The following is a 16,123-nucleotide window of genomic DNA, read 5'->3' as shown; positions in this document are numbered from 1 at the left end:
TGTGGTGGTCACTGGAGCACAAAGGGGACACGACACACACAGGCCTGCTCTCACGGGTCTTACGGAGGCACCATGAAACAAGCTGGATCACGTGAGGGATACAATGGGCCCAGGTGAGGTGAGTACCCGCGGCAGGGAGCCTTCGTTAAGCTAAGTCAGGGAAGGCCTCCTGGAGGAAGTGACATCTAAGCTGAGACCAAAAGATGAGTAGGAGTTAGCCAGGGCAACAGTGAAGGGGCAAGTTATTCCAGGAAGAGAGAAGAGCCAGTGCAATGGCTCAGAGGTATGAGAGAGAAGATTGACTTGAGGATGTAAAAAAAAAAACAAAACAAAATGTGTGCCAAAGGTGATGTTGGGGAGTGGAGTGAGAATGGGGGAACCAGCATCAGGGGAAATGAGCCTGGAGCCAGCGGGCCAGCTGAAATCCTCTAGGAAAACAAAGACACAGAACATGCACTTGTCAGTCCCTAGAACTCTGCTCGATTTCTGTGCCAACAGGCCTAGGTTACCCTGGTTGGGCTTCTGGGCTTAGGAGGTACGTGAAAGACTGGTTAATGTAGATCATCTGGCAAACAGGTGGTGCTCAATCATTTTAATATTCTTCTCTCTATTTACTTCCTTGTCTGCTGCAGTGATCACCAGCGTATCTGAGTCATTAGAATGCCCGAGTCTCAGTGTATCTCAAAGCAACTACAAAACCTTTCTCCTTTCCAGCTCCACTCAGTGAGAATCCCAGATAAATCCATTAACAGCTGGTGGGCTAAGGATGAACTTCATCCCGTCTGCCAAGAGAGCAAGTGAAGAGAGGTGAGCTCGATAACGGAAAGCTTGTTTACCCTAGTTAAGGGAATGGAACGAGCCTTTTAACAGCATCATGCACATTACTGACAAGTCATTCCTACTTAGACCAATATTAGACCTACTTAGATCTACTTAGACCATATTTCTTCTTCCTGATTGCTGCATCAATCAGGATAGGCTAGGTTATGTTGCAATGACAAATAGCCTCAAACTCTCAGTGGTTTAAAACCACAAAGCTTTGTTTCTTCCACATAGATCTGCTGGGGCTCTTTCTGTGGCTGGAGGTTCTGAGTCATCCTCACTCTGGGACCCAGGGTAATGCACCTGTCATCTTCTGGAATATTGCCAAGTTCTGGACCCAAGGAACTAAAAGTTGTGAAGGCTCTCTCACCGATAATTAAACGTTTGAATCTGGTTTGACAAACTTTTCTCCCACGGCCAGTTCAGAACTGGTCATGTGGCATCTCACCAACGCCAAGGTGGCAAGAAGAGCAGCCCTCTTGAATGCCTGGGGGCAGCAAGCCAGAAAAACTCAGAGAGACTGATGTTGAAACTAACTTCCCATTCTGTCCAAGTCTAAGATTCAGGCATCTTGCTAGTCTGCGTCTAATTAGTTGGGATTCATGAGTTTTGACCTTGCCAAGTTCAAAAGCAATTTAGAGGGAAAAAGTTACACCAATTTGAACAGCATCTATTAGCTTAGGGAAAAAATTATGCAAATTACAAATTATTTTTATCTCCTTGCTGACACTATAACATGTCTTCATCTTACTCTACCGAAAACCAGGAAGACTGCTTTTCTTTATACACATCCTATAATTCTATAGTCTTGTTTGGGTAACCAATAACAAAAGTGAATAGAAATAGGATGTTTCGAACCCTTTGGAAACATCTATCGCATGATCATAGATTCTAATTTACCAAGAGCTCACAATGGGCACGTCATTTTTCTAAGTGTTCAGCAAGGATTATCTTAGGACATCTTCCCCTACAGGGAGAGTTGTTATTATTCCTATTCTACAGAGGAGAAAATCAAAGCCCGGAAAGGTTAAGCAACTTGCCTAAAGTCATACAGCCAAAGATCACCATGTTACATTACACTCCCGTATGGATAAAAAACAAGAGGCTCATAATAAATAATTCTGTTCTGTCCTCTGGGGGCAACTGATCCCTTGAAGATATGAGGGGGCATCTCTGCCAAAACATTCCCTGCTTTGGAATTCTCCTAGGTTCAGAGGCATCACCACCACCAGCCGACTTGGTGAGATTAATGAGATCCTGCATGGGTCTGGCCGCTGAAGTTTGCGGTCATCTGGGGAAAGCCAGCCTAGCCCTAGATCTTTACTTTAATCCCAGCAGCTGGAACATTATTTATCCAGGAAAGCACATGACTGAGAAGAAGTAAATGGGGCACGGGTGGTCTCCTGAGCTATTAGTGGCACAGGGGCAGCAGGGCGTGTACACACACACATACACTCAGATGCCTATTATTCAGCCTCGTGCTGGAAATTCCCAGCCATTTGTGTCTGTGTTTTTCTGCCTGGCCTCACCCTTTTGGGGAATGTACAGGGAACAAAGGAAAGGGAAAGGGGAATAACAACAAAGGGCAGAGGGTGAGAAGAATGCAGGTAGCTACCACCCAAAGGACCTTGCAAACCTGGGAGGGGTGGGGGTGGGCTGGCCTGGTGCAGAGGCCTCTAAAACTTTGGCTAGGAGCCAAATCCCCTAATTTGGAAGGCAGGGCAGCGGGGGAGGGGGAGAGGAGAGGAGGATGGGGGAAGGGGCAGCTGCTTGAAGGTACCGATTCCCAGCTCTCCCACCCCTGCAGTCTGAATTCAGCAGGGCTGAAGTGGGGCTCGGGAGTCTGTACTTTTGACAGTCTGTGGCTCACGCTTTCAGAAATAGTGATTAAGATTGAAGTCCTGGAGGAAGACTTCAGGTCATATTCCAGCTTTGCTGCTTACAAGCTGTGTGAACTTGGGCAAGTCACGTATGCTTTGAAAGCCTTACTCTCATCATGTGTAAGGTGGGAGCCCTTGTACGTAAAGAACCTAGTATATTGCCTGGCACATGGTAAACATTAAATAAACAATGGCTATTTTAATAATAATAATATTTTTATTATTATATCTCAGAACCCTGATTGCTCTATCCAAGATTTCAGAGGCCTCCAAGTCTCTATGAAACTCTGCACTAATTGTGAGGAATCGCTTCAGCTAAAGTTTAGCTCTGTAACTGAAAGAGAAAATAAAACACAAACACCCCAGCATCCCTAGGGAGGTGCTCTGGACTGAGGGAGAATAAAATTTCCCCACTCTCCATCCTCTTCTGGCACTTGAAGAGTTCCTTATCTGAGAACGTGATGAAAAGACAGGGACAAGCATTTTCATTTCAAAGCGTCCGCTGGTGACTCATGTTGCTGAAAGGGTGGTATTCGGGGAGAGGTTGGGGGGCTGTGACTTTGCCTCCAAGCTCCTTCCTGGGGGTGGGAATGTGCAGAAGCGGGAGGGACTGGACTTGGGGTGGAACAGGAGAGCTACTGCGCACTGCTAAGGGCAGCACTAGAATTTGCAGGGTCTTCCCTGGCGGTCCAGTGGTTAAGACTCTGCGCTTCCATTGCAGGGGGCGTGGATTTGATCTCTGGCTGGGGAATCCTGCCTGCCGCGCAGGCCGCAGCCAAAAAAAAAAAAAAAAAGAATTTGCAGCTGGCGCAGAGGCAGCAATCTCAGATTCTTGCAGGAACCTCAAACGCAAATGTCTATGGGGCCTGGCAGGTAGTAAAATGAGGGAAGCAGTGTGTAAGAAAAATTATGTGTCCATCATATTCTGTCTTTCCTTGTCCTACTTTTGATGAAGACTTGGGCTCAGAGAAAAATATCCTTAGTATAAGAAAAACAAGAGAACGGTGATGATAAATGGCAACTGACATGGCCACAGGATCCAGAGCACCAAGAGGCTGAAAGGATGGTAGAGAACTGGGGGTTCTCAGCCTGGCCTGCCCCCTCTCAAGGGGCAGCCACTGCTCAGGCCCTGCCCACTGTCATCCTGGGGGTTAAACCACCCCGTGGGGCCAGACCTTCTGAATCACCTGAGAGAACATAGAAAAGTGGGCTGGTGTGTGTAATTTCCTGATTTTTAACTGTTGCCTCTAATTTTTAAAAATACCATGTAGACATCGAATCTAGGATCCCTTTGATCGCAAAACATTCTGATATTTAATAAACTACTAATAAGGAACAAAAGACCTGTCAATTAAACTGTGACAAGTCATAGATTGTAGGACAAATCCCAATTCCAAAGATGTCACAATGTGAAAAAAAATGTGCCTCTAAGAATCCATGAAATACTGTATAATAATAAGCTGGGCTTGGCCTTTGGCACCTTGTACAGTTTCCAATCTACACAACTGTACAGAGCAGCTCTTATGATGCCACCTTGGGCACTGGAGGTTTATACTTGGGTCATATCAATGAACACCTGAGTCCCTTGAGGAGTAATCCCTCTTTGATCTTTATCTGGACCAGCAATGAGTCAAGGCAGTAAAGAGGAAACTGTGGCCCAGTATGTTCCTGTGGGTCACTAGATCACTAATGGTGATACCAGGGCCCCCAAGATGGTGGTTTAGTAGGCATGCGCCAGGGGTGGGGTGGTGGTTCATAAGGGATTCTGATTCCTGCCAGGGACGGGAGCCACTAGAAGTCTCACACCTGATTTTACACATGGCCCAATGGCACATACTTGGGCAGAGCAGAGCCAGGCCAGAGGCTCGACCCTCCGCAGCCCCCTTCCCAGTGCCCCCTTCTCCTGCTGACTGTAAAGTTCCTGGCCCTCTACCCCAGGGGTCTCCAGTACTTCTCCAGAGAGTCTTTTGTTTGTTTGTTTCTTTGTTTTGGCCACACAGCTTGGCATTCGGGAACTCAGTTCCTGGACCAGGGATCGACCCATGCCCCCTGCAGTGGAGGTGCGGAGTCTTAACCACTGGACCACCAGGGAAGTCCCGCTTTCCCAGAGAGTCTTGGCCTCTCCTTTGTTCCATCCTCCGGAGACTCTGGCGCTGAGCCTGCCCTAGGAAAAGCAACTTTATTTGATTCACAAGACTTTTCAATTTTATTAGTAAAATACAAAATGGCACAGACATTGGTGATAGTGTTGGAAAAGCAAAATGGTCAACCAACTCCTTCTAAAGTCCTCCCCAAATTGTCTTTGTCCCTGTCCTGCTTGGGGGAACTCACAAAGTCTGCGGAAGGGGGACACGCTGTCCCCAGCTGCTTTCTCACAGAGGGGAGCCCCTTCACGGGTGCCCATCCCTTGAAGGCTCCCAGGCAAGAGGAGCCCCAAAAAGTGCATTCAGATCCGCTGTCTTCCTCTCTGAGCTGTCAGAGTGCCACCACCGGGAGCCAGGCCCAAACATCCTGTGCCATGACCTGCAGGGGAGTGCAGGAGAGCCAGGCCGGCAGGGAAACGCGGCTTCCCTCTCTCTGTGGACCGGAGCCCTGGGTGCTTCCACTCAGCATCTGTCTACAAAGGAGCATGTCACCTGTACCTGGGGGAAGCCTAGCCCATGGGACACCCCTCTGGTGGAGGGCAAAGAACTCCTTCAGAGACAATCGGAGGGAGGTGGGGAGCTGCCGCCAGGGCCCTGAGAGGTGAGACCTGCAGGTCCGGCTCTGACTGCAGGGTGCTGGCCAGCCCAGTGAGCCCTCGGCCCCATCCAGGCCTGCCCGAGTCTTCAGTGCCAAAAAGAGAGCCTCTGACTTCATGCCCACAGCTTCCCTCCCCTGCCGGTCCCTCCCCACATGACAGTCCTTCTCAGAAGTAAACACGGGAACCTCAGCTTTCCCTGGTGGATTCTGATCTCATGGAAATTCCTGGCCCTGCCTGCGGGGGGGGATGAAGGTGAGGGGAGAGGATCTCAGAGTGCAGAGGACAGTGTTTTCAGGGAGCTAGAGGTGGAAGAGGAACCCAGGCCGCAGGAAAGAAAGAGAAAATGCCTGAGTCGGGTTCCTAACGAAGCGAAGGAGCGTGGCTACTGCCTGCAGCTGCTCCCTGGCTCCTTCCTAGGAGCCTGCAGGCCTCCCCTCCTCCTTCAGCCTGTCACTCGTCACTTCGTCTCGAAGCCAGCGGGGGTGGAGGGGGGGCCTTCAAAGTTGGTCTCTGCGCCTCAAGTACCCCAGCCTAGCCCCCCACCGGGGGGCCCACACTGCTGACAACGGGGCAGGACCTCCAGGTCACAGCGTCCATGGAAGCGCTGGTCTCATCATTAGCAGAGGTCATCTCTTCTGATGAAGGTTGAGAGGCTGCAACCAGGGTCTGCAGAAAGGGGTCTCTGGATCAACTAGTGATGCCTGCCAGGGGTACAGGCTATTGCCGCATATTTGCCGTCCCTCTCCCCTTTCACAGGTGGGAAACCAGAGATATGAATGCCTTGATGGATTGGTGGTGGGCCTGGGACTAGACCCCCCAGCCTTCACGCTCGTAGTCAATGTTCCTTCACAGCACAGAGGGGGCAAGGCAGCGGGTGGGAATCAAAGCCACCGGATAACTTCATTTCCCATTCTCATGATGCCTACCTGAGGGCAGATCCTTCCTGGGATCAGTCCCAGGAAACACCACACTAGCCTCATGCAAGAAAAGACAGGTCCCCGGCTGGGGCAGGGGGTCTATACAGGGGGGCTAGCACCGCAGGTGGCCGGGGTGACTGGCAACCACAGCGGGACCGAGAGACACGATGAGGTCTGAGGGAGTGGGGAGAAGGGGCCTGGCCTGAGGCTCGTTTGTAAGAAGGGATGACTGTGGTACCCGCAGGGGTATGGGTCAGAGGGGCTGGGCGTTCAATAAATAATTGTTCACTGGGGCTGGCACGGTATCTAAGGGACCCTCTAACCAGCCAACAGCAGAGGGGAGTTTTCTGACTTGGGACATTGGAGTGAGTTGTGGAGGCCACCCCCTCTGTCCACAGTAGGTCAAGGATGGTCAAGGGTGACCTCCAGGAGCTGGGGGCAGTTCCACCCAGAGGATCCCACCTCCTTGCCCCAGTCATCCCAGCTTGGGAGAGACCCTTGGGTGAAGGTGAGTGTGAGGATGGGGGACCCCAGGCAGCTGAGCTGAACAACTGGATGCAGGCAGGTGGGCAGCTCACACTGGCACCAGGACGTATGAGTTACTGCCACAGCTCCGGGGAACGTAGCGAAGCCCCTCCACCATGTCTCCTGCCATCTTGCGGGGGCAGCCCTGAAGGCTCTGGTAGGCAAACATGGCTACCCCCAGGCAGAAGAGGAGACCGAGGAAGGCCAACAGCCCCACTGCCTGCCTTCGGGTGGCTGCCTGGGAGTCGGGGATGGGAGTAATGAGGACACCCAGCCTCTGGGGGTCAACGGTGGCGTGAATGGGCTCCTTGATCTTGGGGGTCCAGCTGCCCGAGGCCAATGGATCCGTGCTGGGGGCCCCTTCAGAGGATACAGGGACCACGAAGACATCAGACACGCTGCCGGGCCCCATGAAAGCATCCGTGTGAGCTGAAGTGGGACCCAATTCTTTGGACCCTAGAGAGTTCTCTGGCGTGGGGTCCTGTCCCTTGATCCACCCAGGTTGGCCTTCGGGCCCAGTGTTGTCCTCTGGGACTGTGTGTGAAATAGTGGGGGCCTGGGTGGAGGGGGCCTGGGTGGAGGGGGCCTGGGTGGGGAGGGTCTGGGTGGAGGGGGTCTGGGTGGAGGGGGTCTGGGTGGAGGGGGCCTGGGTGGAGGGGGTCTGGGTGGAGGGGGCCTGGGTGGAGGGGGCCTCAGAGGCTTTCCCCTCAGCCTCGAGGTCTGCCCCAGGTTGGTAGGCGGGAGAACTCTGCCAAGACGTGGTGGTGGTGACGGCAGCCTTGTTGAAAACCTCAGTTCTCTCGGGCCCTCCATCCGGAGTCTTTGAAGTGGAGGGGGACCTGGTCCCCCTGGAGTCAGCCACTTCTGGTGGCAGCTCTGGGGAAGTCCCGAAGGCCCTCTGTGCGTACTGGCTACTGCTTTCGCTTGTGAATGTGGTCTCTGAGGCTTCAGACCAGTCCATTCCCTTGGTGGCTGGGCTGGTCCTGGGCTCACCCACGCCGATCTGCTTCTCGAATGTGCCGCCATTTGGAGCCAGAGCAGCAGCCTTGCGGTCTAGATGCTCCATGGCTTTCTGGACCCATTTCTCCTGTGGGTCAGCACAGAATAATTTTTCCTTCATGGTCTTCAGGCTGCAAGGAAGGAAGACAAAGGATCCAGTGATGCCCAGATGCCATGGGGAGTAGGGGTATCATGCACATGCACTGCAGGTGAGCAGACCTGGCTAGAAATCCTGCCCCCACTACTTACTAGCTGTGAGCTATGAGTTCTTAGCTGGGGCAGCTCAGCTTATGGAACTTCCGTGTTCTCACCTGAGAACCGGAAAGAGAGTCCTACCTTCCGCGGGGTGACCAACCATCCCAGAAAAACTGGGACTGAGGGCGTTCTCAAGACGCGGGTCTTTTTGTGAAAATTCCAGCAAACTGGGACAAATTGGTCACCCTACTTCTGTGTTATTGTAGAAGATGAAAATGATGTAAAGCCTCTGGCTCAGAGTAAGAGATCAGTAAAATAATAACAACGGTAATAATAATGTCATTAACATGAAGGTGGGGGCTGTGGGTTGCAAGTTTTCTGATTGGGAGAAGATGTCACCGGTGTTCTCTGCCACCGGGTGTAAGACTGGCAAGCTTGGTGGTAGGGCCTCCTCACTCTGGAAAGGACTCGATGTCCTAACGTCCTCTTCCTCCTCTCCCTCAGATACAGGCTGCCCTCCGGACCTCTACCCTCCTCTCCTAGTGTGTATCCTCAGACTGAAAGGGCCCCTAGGGAGCTCCAACCCTATATATGGTGGCCCTGCTGGGACCCTGAGTGCCATCCAGATCTTGAGCTTCCTTTGAAGCTGCGTGCGGCTGGTTTACTACCGAGACCACAGCTCAGAGCTGGCGGGGACCCTTGCTCCACACCATGACCTGTGCTAGGCATTTTGCCTGGTTAAACTTCACACCCATCCTGTAAGATGGCTACCACGTGCACCCCCATTTTACAGATGAGGAAACCAAGGCTCAGAGAGGTAATGTAAATGTGCCTGGCTCCAGTATGCTAGGAAGCCAGAGAGGCCCAGAAAGCGTGACCCTGTAGGCCCCACAGGTGCAGTGCCGCCCCAGTGCCATCATCTCCTCTCTGGAGCGTCCCACTTCCCCTTCGCCTACAAAATAGAAGCAAATACGTGGGGGAGTCTGCGGGAAGCGAGTCTTGACAGGTGAGCAGAGAGGTCAGGCAGTAGCACACTTGCTCCTCTTAGTAACAATCAGTGGGAGGAAGTACAGCTTCCTTTAGCTGAGCCCCTACTTTGAAGGCCCACTGGCCATTTCCTGTTGCCAGGACTCAGGGTCTGGTTGAGTCTGGCTGAGGCCGCTTTAAGACCCAAAGGTCAGACCTGGGGAAAGGCCTCAGGGCTGGGCAATTGGCAGTACCCAAGAAGGACCCCAGAGGAGCAAGCAGCCAAGATGGCCAGGGATCCCAACAGCCAGAGGGGAAGCTGGCTTGGCTTGACCCCTCCCCAAAGTCTCAGAGGGATTCTATTTCCCCATCTGTCCAATGGCGATAATAACCTTGGCCTCTCCTATTGCCAGCAGCTTCTGGGCACCCTGCCAAGCACTTTAGTTTCATTATCTCCTTTCAGCTTCCCCAAACTACCCATTTTACAGATAAGGAAACTAAAGCGCAGAGGGTAGGCAACATGACCAGGGCCACCCAGTCTGTAAGTGGTGAAGCCAGGATTTGCACCAGATCTGTCGGCGTCTGGAGCCTGCACATTCAGAGCACCGTGTTTTCATCCCCCATGAAATCCAGCAGGTTCGAGGGCTGCATAAACACCCTTTGGCCCAGGAGGAATCATCACCCTGGGTGGCATCTCCAGGCCACGGCCGTTCAGGAAGCCACAGCTCACCTTTGCCCTGTGGCACAGATATTAAGATTGGCAAGAGGAGGCCAGCAGGTCAGGAGCAAGAGGAGCATTTGCAGAGGCCCTGGGCCAGGAGCCCAGCTTTGGGTGACAGTATATGGACACAGATTAGCGGATGCCAGGGAACCAACCCCGGGGCCGGAAAGGAATTCAGAGGCCAAGAGGGTAGTACCTACATGATGGCACGTTTGCCGCATGATTCTTGATTTCGTTGGTAGTGAACTAGACGAGCCACGGGGATCTCCGAGGTCATTTTGCTGCACGTGATGTTACACTTCTTCACACCGAGGTGCTGTCCTGAGCCCACAGAGGCCCCGGGTCAGCAGGACTGTCCATGGGCATCTGGCTTCCCAGCCCCACACCAGCTTGTCCCCACCGCGCAACCCCCAAAACAGAACCGATGCCCCACACCCTTGACCTCAGCCCCCTGTCCCGGGCCAAACCTCTCTATGCCTCAGTTTCCCCACCTGTAAAATAGAGACAATAGAAGCTACCTCAGAGGGTTGCTGTAAGGGGATGAAAATGAATTCTTACTTATAAAGCTCTTATTGCCTGGCACATTGTGCTTAATTTTAAAAATTACGTTGCTATAGTTGGTTCACCCAGGGCAGAGGAGTGTGAGACTGACAAGGATCTGCCTGAGGTCACACAGCCAGCAAGTGATGGAACAGGCTCTCCTGCTGGGCCTGGCTCCCAGCCCTTCTGGGCCCAGGGCGCTGCCTTTCCCCCCACCATGCTTTTACTCCAGTAAAGTCACCTGCTCAACTATCGCCCCCTCCCAACCATATCCCATCCATCCTTCTCAGCCTGACCCATATTCATGGATTTCCACAACCTCTGGGACACACCCAGACCTCGGTCCATCCACATCCCACGTGTATACCCGATGACACACACATACACTCATAGCAACAAATACAATGACACATATATATATGCCCCCCACCCCCACAAAAAACCACATAAAGGCATACATGCAACCAGGCACACATAGCGGATAATAAAATTTTTTAAATATATAAGTACAACCACCTTCTAAGGAGTGTGCTGAGTAGGTGATCCTTTCTTTGTTCTGCCATTAAGAGCCAGGATGATTTTGGAAGCAGTTTCTTGGGAGGAACGCAATGGGCCATTTGGATTCCCAGGGCAAGCTGGGAGCGGGCGTAAGGAGGAGGAATGGAGATGCGTTGTACATGGAGTGGGGACACAGTGAGATGGGCGGGGGCCTGCAGATGGCTGCGTCCCACGTGGAGCCAGACAGAAACCCCAGGACAGAATGACGGTGATTCAACAGATAGCTGAGAACCCAGACATTTTATATAAACATTCGAAGTGGTTTGCATTGCATTTCCACCTTCCCCTAAAATCGCCAGCAAAATGTACTCTGTTTGCTGTAAGCTCTAGAGGGGTATGCAAAAAATGAGGAAGAACCTGAGTGTCAGATCTGGGTCAAGGTCATATGCAGCCGAAGCATGACCTCAGAGAGTTTTGCAAAAATCTAGAGGCCAGGACTTCCAGGGCAGTGGAGCTGAGGGAACAAACTAATTTAGCTCTGCAGAGCTAGGGAGGCCCCAGTGACCCCCCGTGGGTTCCACCAAAACACACACAGCTCACACACAAATACTTATGTGTGTGGATACGCAAACCAAACACGCTCCGCCTTCCCAAATACAGGCATGCACACACACCTTCTAGAATCTGCCACCCCTTCTCTCATCATTTCCCCTGCTTCGGCCCGCCCTGCTTTGTGGGAAAGGGGGTGCAGGGCTTGCAGGGTGAGGCTGGGCCATCAGGGGCAGCACGAGTATCTCCAAGGGGGCCGGCGGGCTCCGTGCCGCCGGCCCCTGAGTCACCGGTAGCCCTTTCTCTCTGAGGAGCCAGGATGTGAAGGGCGCTTTATCACCCACCTTTTCCCAGAACGGGACCTCAGAATGACTCAGCTGCAGCCTCCCCAGGTCCTGTTGAGTAGAGCCAGGAGTCGGCCCCTGGACTGGTGTGGCAGGTGACTTCCAGAGGAATCCCCAGAAAAATGGTGCCCCCAGATGGCCTGGACCCGGGAGAGGCTGTCCAGCGGGCAGGAGGGATAAGCTTGGGCAGGTCAATTTGCTCTTCTGACTTGCTTCCACTGCCCACCTCCAGGGCTTAAAGAGCCACAGAGGTGGCCTGTCCTAAAGTCTCCACCTTCTGCCGTGGTGCCTGAATGGCCCTGGCGAGGCTCTGTTCTTGGTTCTGCTTGAGAAGGTTGTGTAACTAACTGGCGGGGGGGGGGGGGGTGCCTTTTCTTCTCAGAGCTGAAATTTTCTTTTCTGTAACTGGAGATAATGCCTCCACAAGCCAGTCATCTATTACCTGTCATATGAGTGTCAGGAGGACAGGGACCTTGTATGTCTTGGTGTCACAGTGTTTCCCAGCATCCAGCATAAGGTAGATATAAATATTCATTGAAGGAAATAATGTCTCAATCTACTTATCCCTTCACACACCTCCCCATCCATCTATCCATCCATCCATTTATCTGCCCCCACCCTTGTCAATCCCCTACCCATTCCCTGCCACCCACCTGTCTACCTCCCATCCATCCCCACTCACCCTGGTGCATCAATCTATCCGTGCTCCACTCACCCACCTATCACCTGTCCATCCCCTCCACCCCCTTCATCTACCCACCCCTCCATCTCTCACCAGCCCACTCACACATCCTTCATTATCCATCCATTCATCCATCCACTTCCTGATTCAGGCAACACTTGTCTGAATTACTTTTGAGTATCTACAAAGACCCAGACCCTCTTGTCCTTAACCCTGAGCTCCTCCTCCCGAAGGTGCTGGTGCTGAGCTTGGAAAGAGCACCTCAATCCAATAAATGCTATCAGATCACCACGTTTACTCAGTCAACCAACAAATGCCGACCTGGCTCTTGCCAGGCCCTGTGAGGAGTAGAGGGATGAACAAGGCCCATCTCTGCCCTCAGAAGTCTCCCAGCCTGATGGACAGCTAAGACATAACCACAAAGTATCAGAGCTTTTCTGAGTAGAACACCTACTGTGTTTTGGACCTTATGCTCAGCACACACACATCTGCTCTCATTAATTCCTGCAAAGGGATGATTTTTATCCCCATTCTAAAGATGCAGAAGCTGAGAATCAGAGAGGTTTAATGACTTGCCCAAAGCCACACAGCTGCTTAGTGGCAGATCTGGTTTTCCTCTCAGGCCCTAGACATCCACTGTTCTAGGCTGCCTTAAACACCAGGTAAAAACACCGTGTTCCAGAACAGACCCCAAATGTGCCAGGGTTTACGGGAGGGAGAGACCACTTCCAGCTGCAAGCGATCAGGAGACGTTTCTTAGAGGAGGTGTACATTAGGCTGGACCTCAAGGACTGTTTGGAGGATTACAGGCAGGAAAAGATGGGAATGTTCTGGGTCTCTGGGTATTTGGGGGTAGAGAAGGCTTGAGCCATTGCTCAGCTGTGTGTCCTGGACGAGTGACTGAGGTTCTCTGAGCCTCCATTCCCTTACCCGTAAAATGGACATGATAATACCTGCTTCGCAGGATGGTTATGAGAATGAAGCTTTAAAACTATCTGGACCCTTAGAGCAGGGTTTTCTCAACAACAGACACCACTGACATCTTGGACCACATAATTCTTTGTTATGGAGGCTGTTCTGTGTACCGCAGGACATTTGGCATCATCCCTGGTCTCTGCGTACTAGGTGCCTGAGCACCCCCGACCGAAAGGTAACAACCAAAACTGTGTCCAGAAATCGCCAAATGTCCCCTTGGAGGCCGAATCCCACACTGAGGAGGGCTGCCCTGGAGACACCCGTGTGTCCCCGCCCGGCTCCCTCAACGCCTCCTTCTTCCCTGACCCACTACTTAAAATCTCAACACCTTCCCCACCACCCCCGACTCCCTGCCTTTTTAAATCACAGCGCTTTTTTCCTTCTAACAGACCAAATCTATTTATTTTGAGGATTGTCTGTCTTCTCCAGTTGATGTTCAGCACGCTGAGGGCTGGGATCTCTGGTAGTTTTATTCACTGATGTGGCCCCAGCACCTAGAATTGTGCCTGACACATAGTAGATGCTCAGCCAGTGAATGAATCAACAAAATGCACAAGGAAGCACTTTGTGACATATAAAATCCTAACCAACGGAGACATAGAGGAATTTTAATTTAAGTTCGACTTGGGCCTGGACCTGACCTTCTGGATTTATCCTCCTCTGCCTTCCCCCCACCCACACCCTAACCAGGGGGGCAGACGACAGCAGCTTAATTCAGATTTCTTTTTCTCTCTTTCTTGTTGGAGCTTGAGTGGGAGTGAATGCGTCAGTGCTTGGGGAGAAAAATTCACTGCTCTGACTTCTATCTGCAGGTTTGTTATATAAAGCAGAGGAACCTCTTGCCTGACACAGCCCTGCAAACCCACATTTGGGAACTGACGCCGCCACCCTGCACCAACCAGGGCAGTAGCCACGAAGTCCCCAGCCCCCTTCCGGGCCTCTCCGGCTTGTGGACCACTCCCTAGTCCTGCAGGGGTTCCCAGGGGCTCTCTCAGAGCCACAAATGTCAGCATGGCTAAGGACTTCCAAGATGAGCCCAGCCAAATGCCCAGTCTTAAAGGAGGAGAAACTGAGTCTCAGAAAGGTTGAAATAATGTGAGTATCTCCCAGCAAAACCAGTGACCAAGATTAGGGCAGGAACCTGATGATTTTGAAGCCTCGGGCTGCTGGATAGAGCATCCAGAGTGCCCCCAGGATCCCCTCTCCATCCTAACATAGAAGACCTTCACCCCAGCTTAGAATAAGTAATCCCTCCTCCTCCCACTTTCAAAGCATCCTCATAGGCATTAGAGCCTCACCACATGGAGGCAATAGCTATATTTAAAGGTGCAGCAGCTGGGACCAAAGAAGGCAAGACCCCGCTCAGGGTCAGGGCTATGGCAAAGCAACCTCCATCGGAGTCCACGTCTTCCAGTACTCACTATCCCCAAACACCTCAGAGCTCAGTGTTCTAGCCCAGGAAGCAGGAGGGCCAGCGGCACGAGGCCCGCACCACACCACCCACCTGCTCTCCGCCCCACTGGTGGGTTTCCCCCAAATAGAGGGGCTCGGGGGACAGTTTGCTCCACGGAGGTGCTCTGGAAGCTGGAGACTGTTTCTCATTTTCCCAGCCTGGCTGTGTGCCCTAAGGCAGCCTCCCACCCTCTCTGAGTCCCAACCTGCCGGATGGTCCGGGTATTCCCTGAGGATGGGGCTGACTCAAACGGTTCCTGAAGGCAGTGTGATCCACAGATGTGGTGAGCATGCATCCACACTCTCTCCTGCACCCAGTCTTACCCTCTCCTGCCCTACTTGCTGGCTGTGCATCATCAGGCCAGTTTCTAAACCTCTTTGGGCCTCCATCTTACTCATGTCGGGTGGGATGGGTACATCATGCCCTATCATGTCCCAGGCTCCAGAAAGCAAGTGACTGGAGGTGCAGACATTTCTAAGCTATGCTTGTAGGAGAAAGGCAGTATCATGGGGGAGACACAGGCAGAGGGACTGGGGGCTACAGGCCAGAGGAACAATGATGAGCCGAATTCATGAGCTGCAATGACCTTGACCTCCACTGGTCCTGGGCCCCCTACTCCTGGGAAGGACTTGAAATCAGGGCAGGAGAAAGTCCCAACTGTGGCTTAGCCCGGGGCCAAGCTGAGACTCAGGAGTCAGGGCTGAGGGTTACATATTAACCCTGGGCAGGGAGACCGGCCCACAGTCTGCTAGGGCTCCCACCCCAGGGCCCACCAAGAGCATCCTCGGGCTTCCCACAGCCCCACCTCCTGGCACCCCTCCACACCCGGCACCTTGTGCCGCCCACACCACCTCTCTGTGCTGCCACACGGTCGCCACCTTGCTCACTGGGTCGGGCAGGGACAGTCTCCGGAGACGGTAAATCTTTCCAGCCGGAGGGGCAGTCCTGAGTCCAGGACCGCCACCAGGGAGATGCCCAGCCCCCTGCGGCACATCAGTCATGAAGGGGCTGCCACGGATCTCAGCCTTACACGGGCAGGGTCCGGGGGCCCTCATGGAGGCCTGAGGGGCAGAAGTGGGGCTGGGGGCTCCCCAACCCCGCTTATGCCTGAGTCCACCACACTCACCAGCCAGGAGCACGATCAGATGGCAGAGGGCAGTCAAACGGAGCAGCCACGAGAGAGGTGGAAGAGCCATGGTCGAGGGGGTCCGGGGCTGCCGGGGCAGGCGGTGGGGGCCCTCGTCGGGGCTCGGTGCTGTCCCCTCACTGCCTGAGCTCTGCCGCGGTTTATAATGGGGCTCCACTGCCTCTGCC

At 52.9% G+C, this 16,123-nt stretch overlaps 1 protein-coding gene across 2 annotated transcripts; it reads right to left on the bottom strand.

Annotated features, from left to right (window-relative positions):
• Nucleotides 1–6,108: 6,108 nt before the first annotated feature.
• On the bottom strand, nt 6,109–16,123 carry CX3CL1 (C-X3-C motif chemokine ligand 1). 2 transcript variants are annotated; one of them, XM_060084410.1, is made up of 4 exons: nt 15,936–16,099; nt 9,969–10,089; nt 7,579–8,017; nt 6,109–7,473 (listed from the first exon to the last, which is right to left on the bottom strand). In XM_060084410.1, the coding sequence occupies exons 1-4, from the start codon at nt 16,003–16,005 to the stop codon at nt 6,937–6,939; spliced, it is 1,167 nt and encodes a 388-aa protein (XP_059940393.1). In that variant the 5' UTR covers nt 16,006–16,099; the 3' UTR covers nt 6,109–6,936. The 2 variants fall into 2 exon arrangements, with proteins under 2 accessions (XP_059940393.1, XP_059940392.1); XM_060084409.1 differs by having other exon boundaries at nt 6,109–8,017; nt 15,936–16,123.

Source organism: Mesoplodon densirostris, chromosome 19 (genome assembly GCF_025265405.1).
Source record: "Mesoplodon densirostris isolate mMesDen1 chromosome 19, mMesDen1 primary haplotype, whole genome shotgun sequence".
NCBI classification, from domain to species: Eukaryota; Metazoa; Chordata; class Mammalia; order Artiodactyla; family Ziphiidae; genus Mesoplodon; species Mesoplodon densirostris.
This window is presented reverse-complemented; position numbering and strand designations above follow the sequence as displayed.

Excerpts from the sequence above, each read along its gene's own strand:
- CX3CL1 (XM_060084409.1), bottom strand. The coding sequence starts at position 16,005 with ATGGCTCTTCCACCTCTCTCGTGGCTGCTCCGTTTGACTGCCCTCTGC. Across the intron at positions 10,090-15,935 it reads TCTGATCGTGCTCCTGGCTG|GACAGCACCTCGGTGTGAAG; the intron begins GTGAGTGTGGTG and ends CTGTGGGCTCAG. Across the intron at positions 8,018-9,968 it reads TGCGGCAAACGTGCCATCAT|CCTGAAGACCATGAAGGAAA; the intron begins GTAGGTACTACC and ends CCTTCCTTGCAG.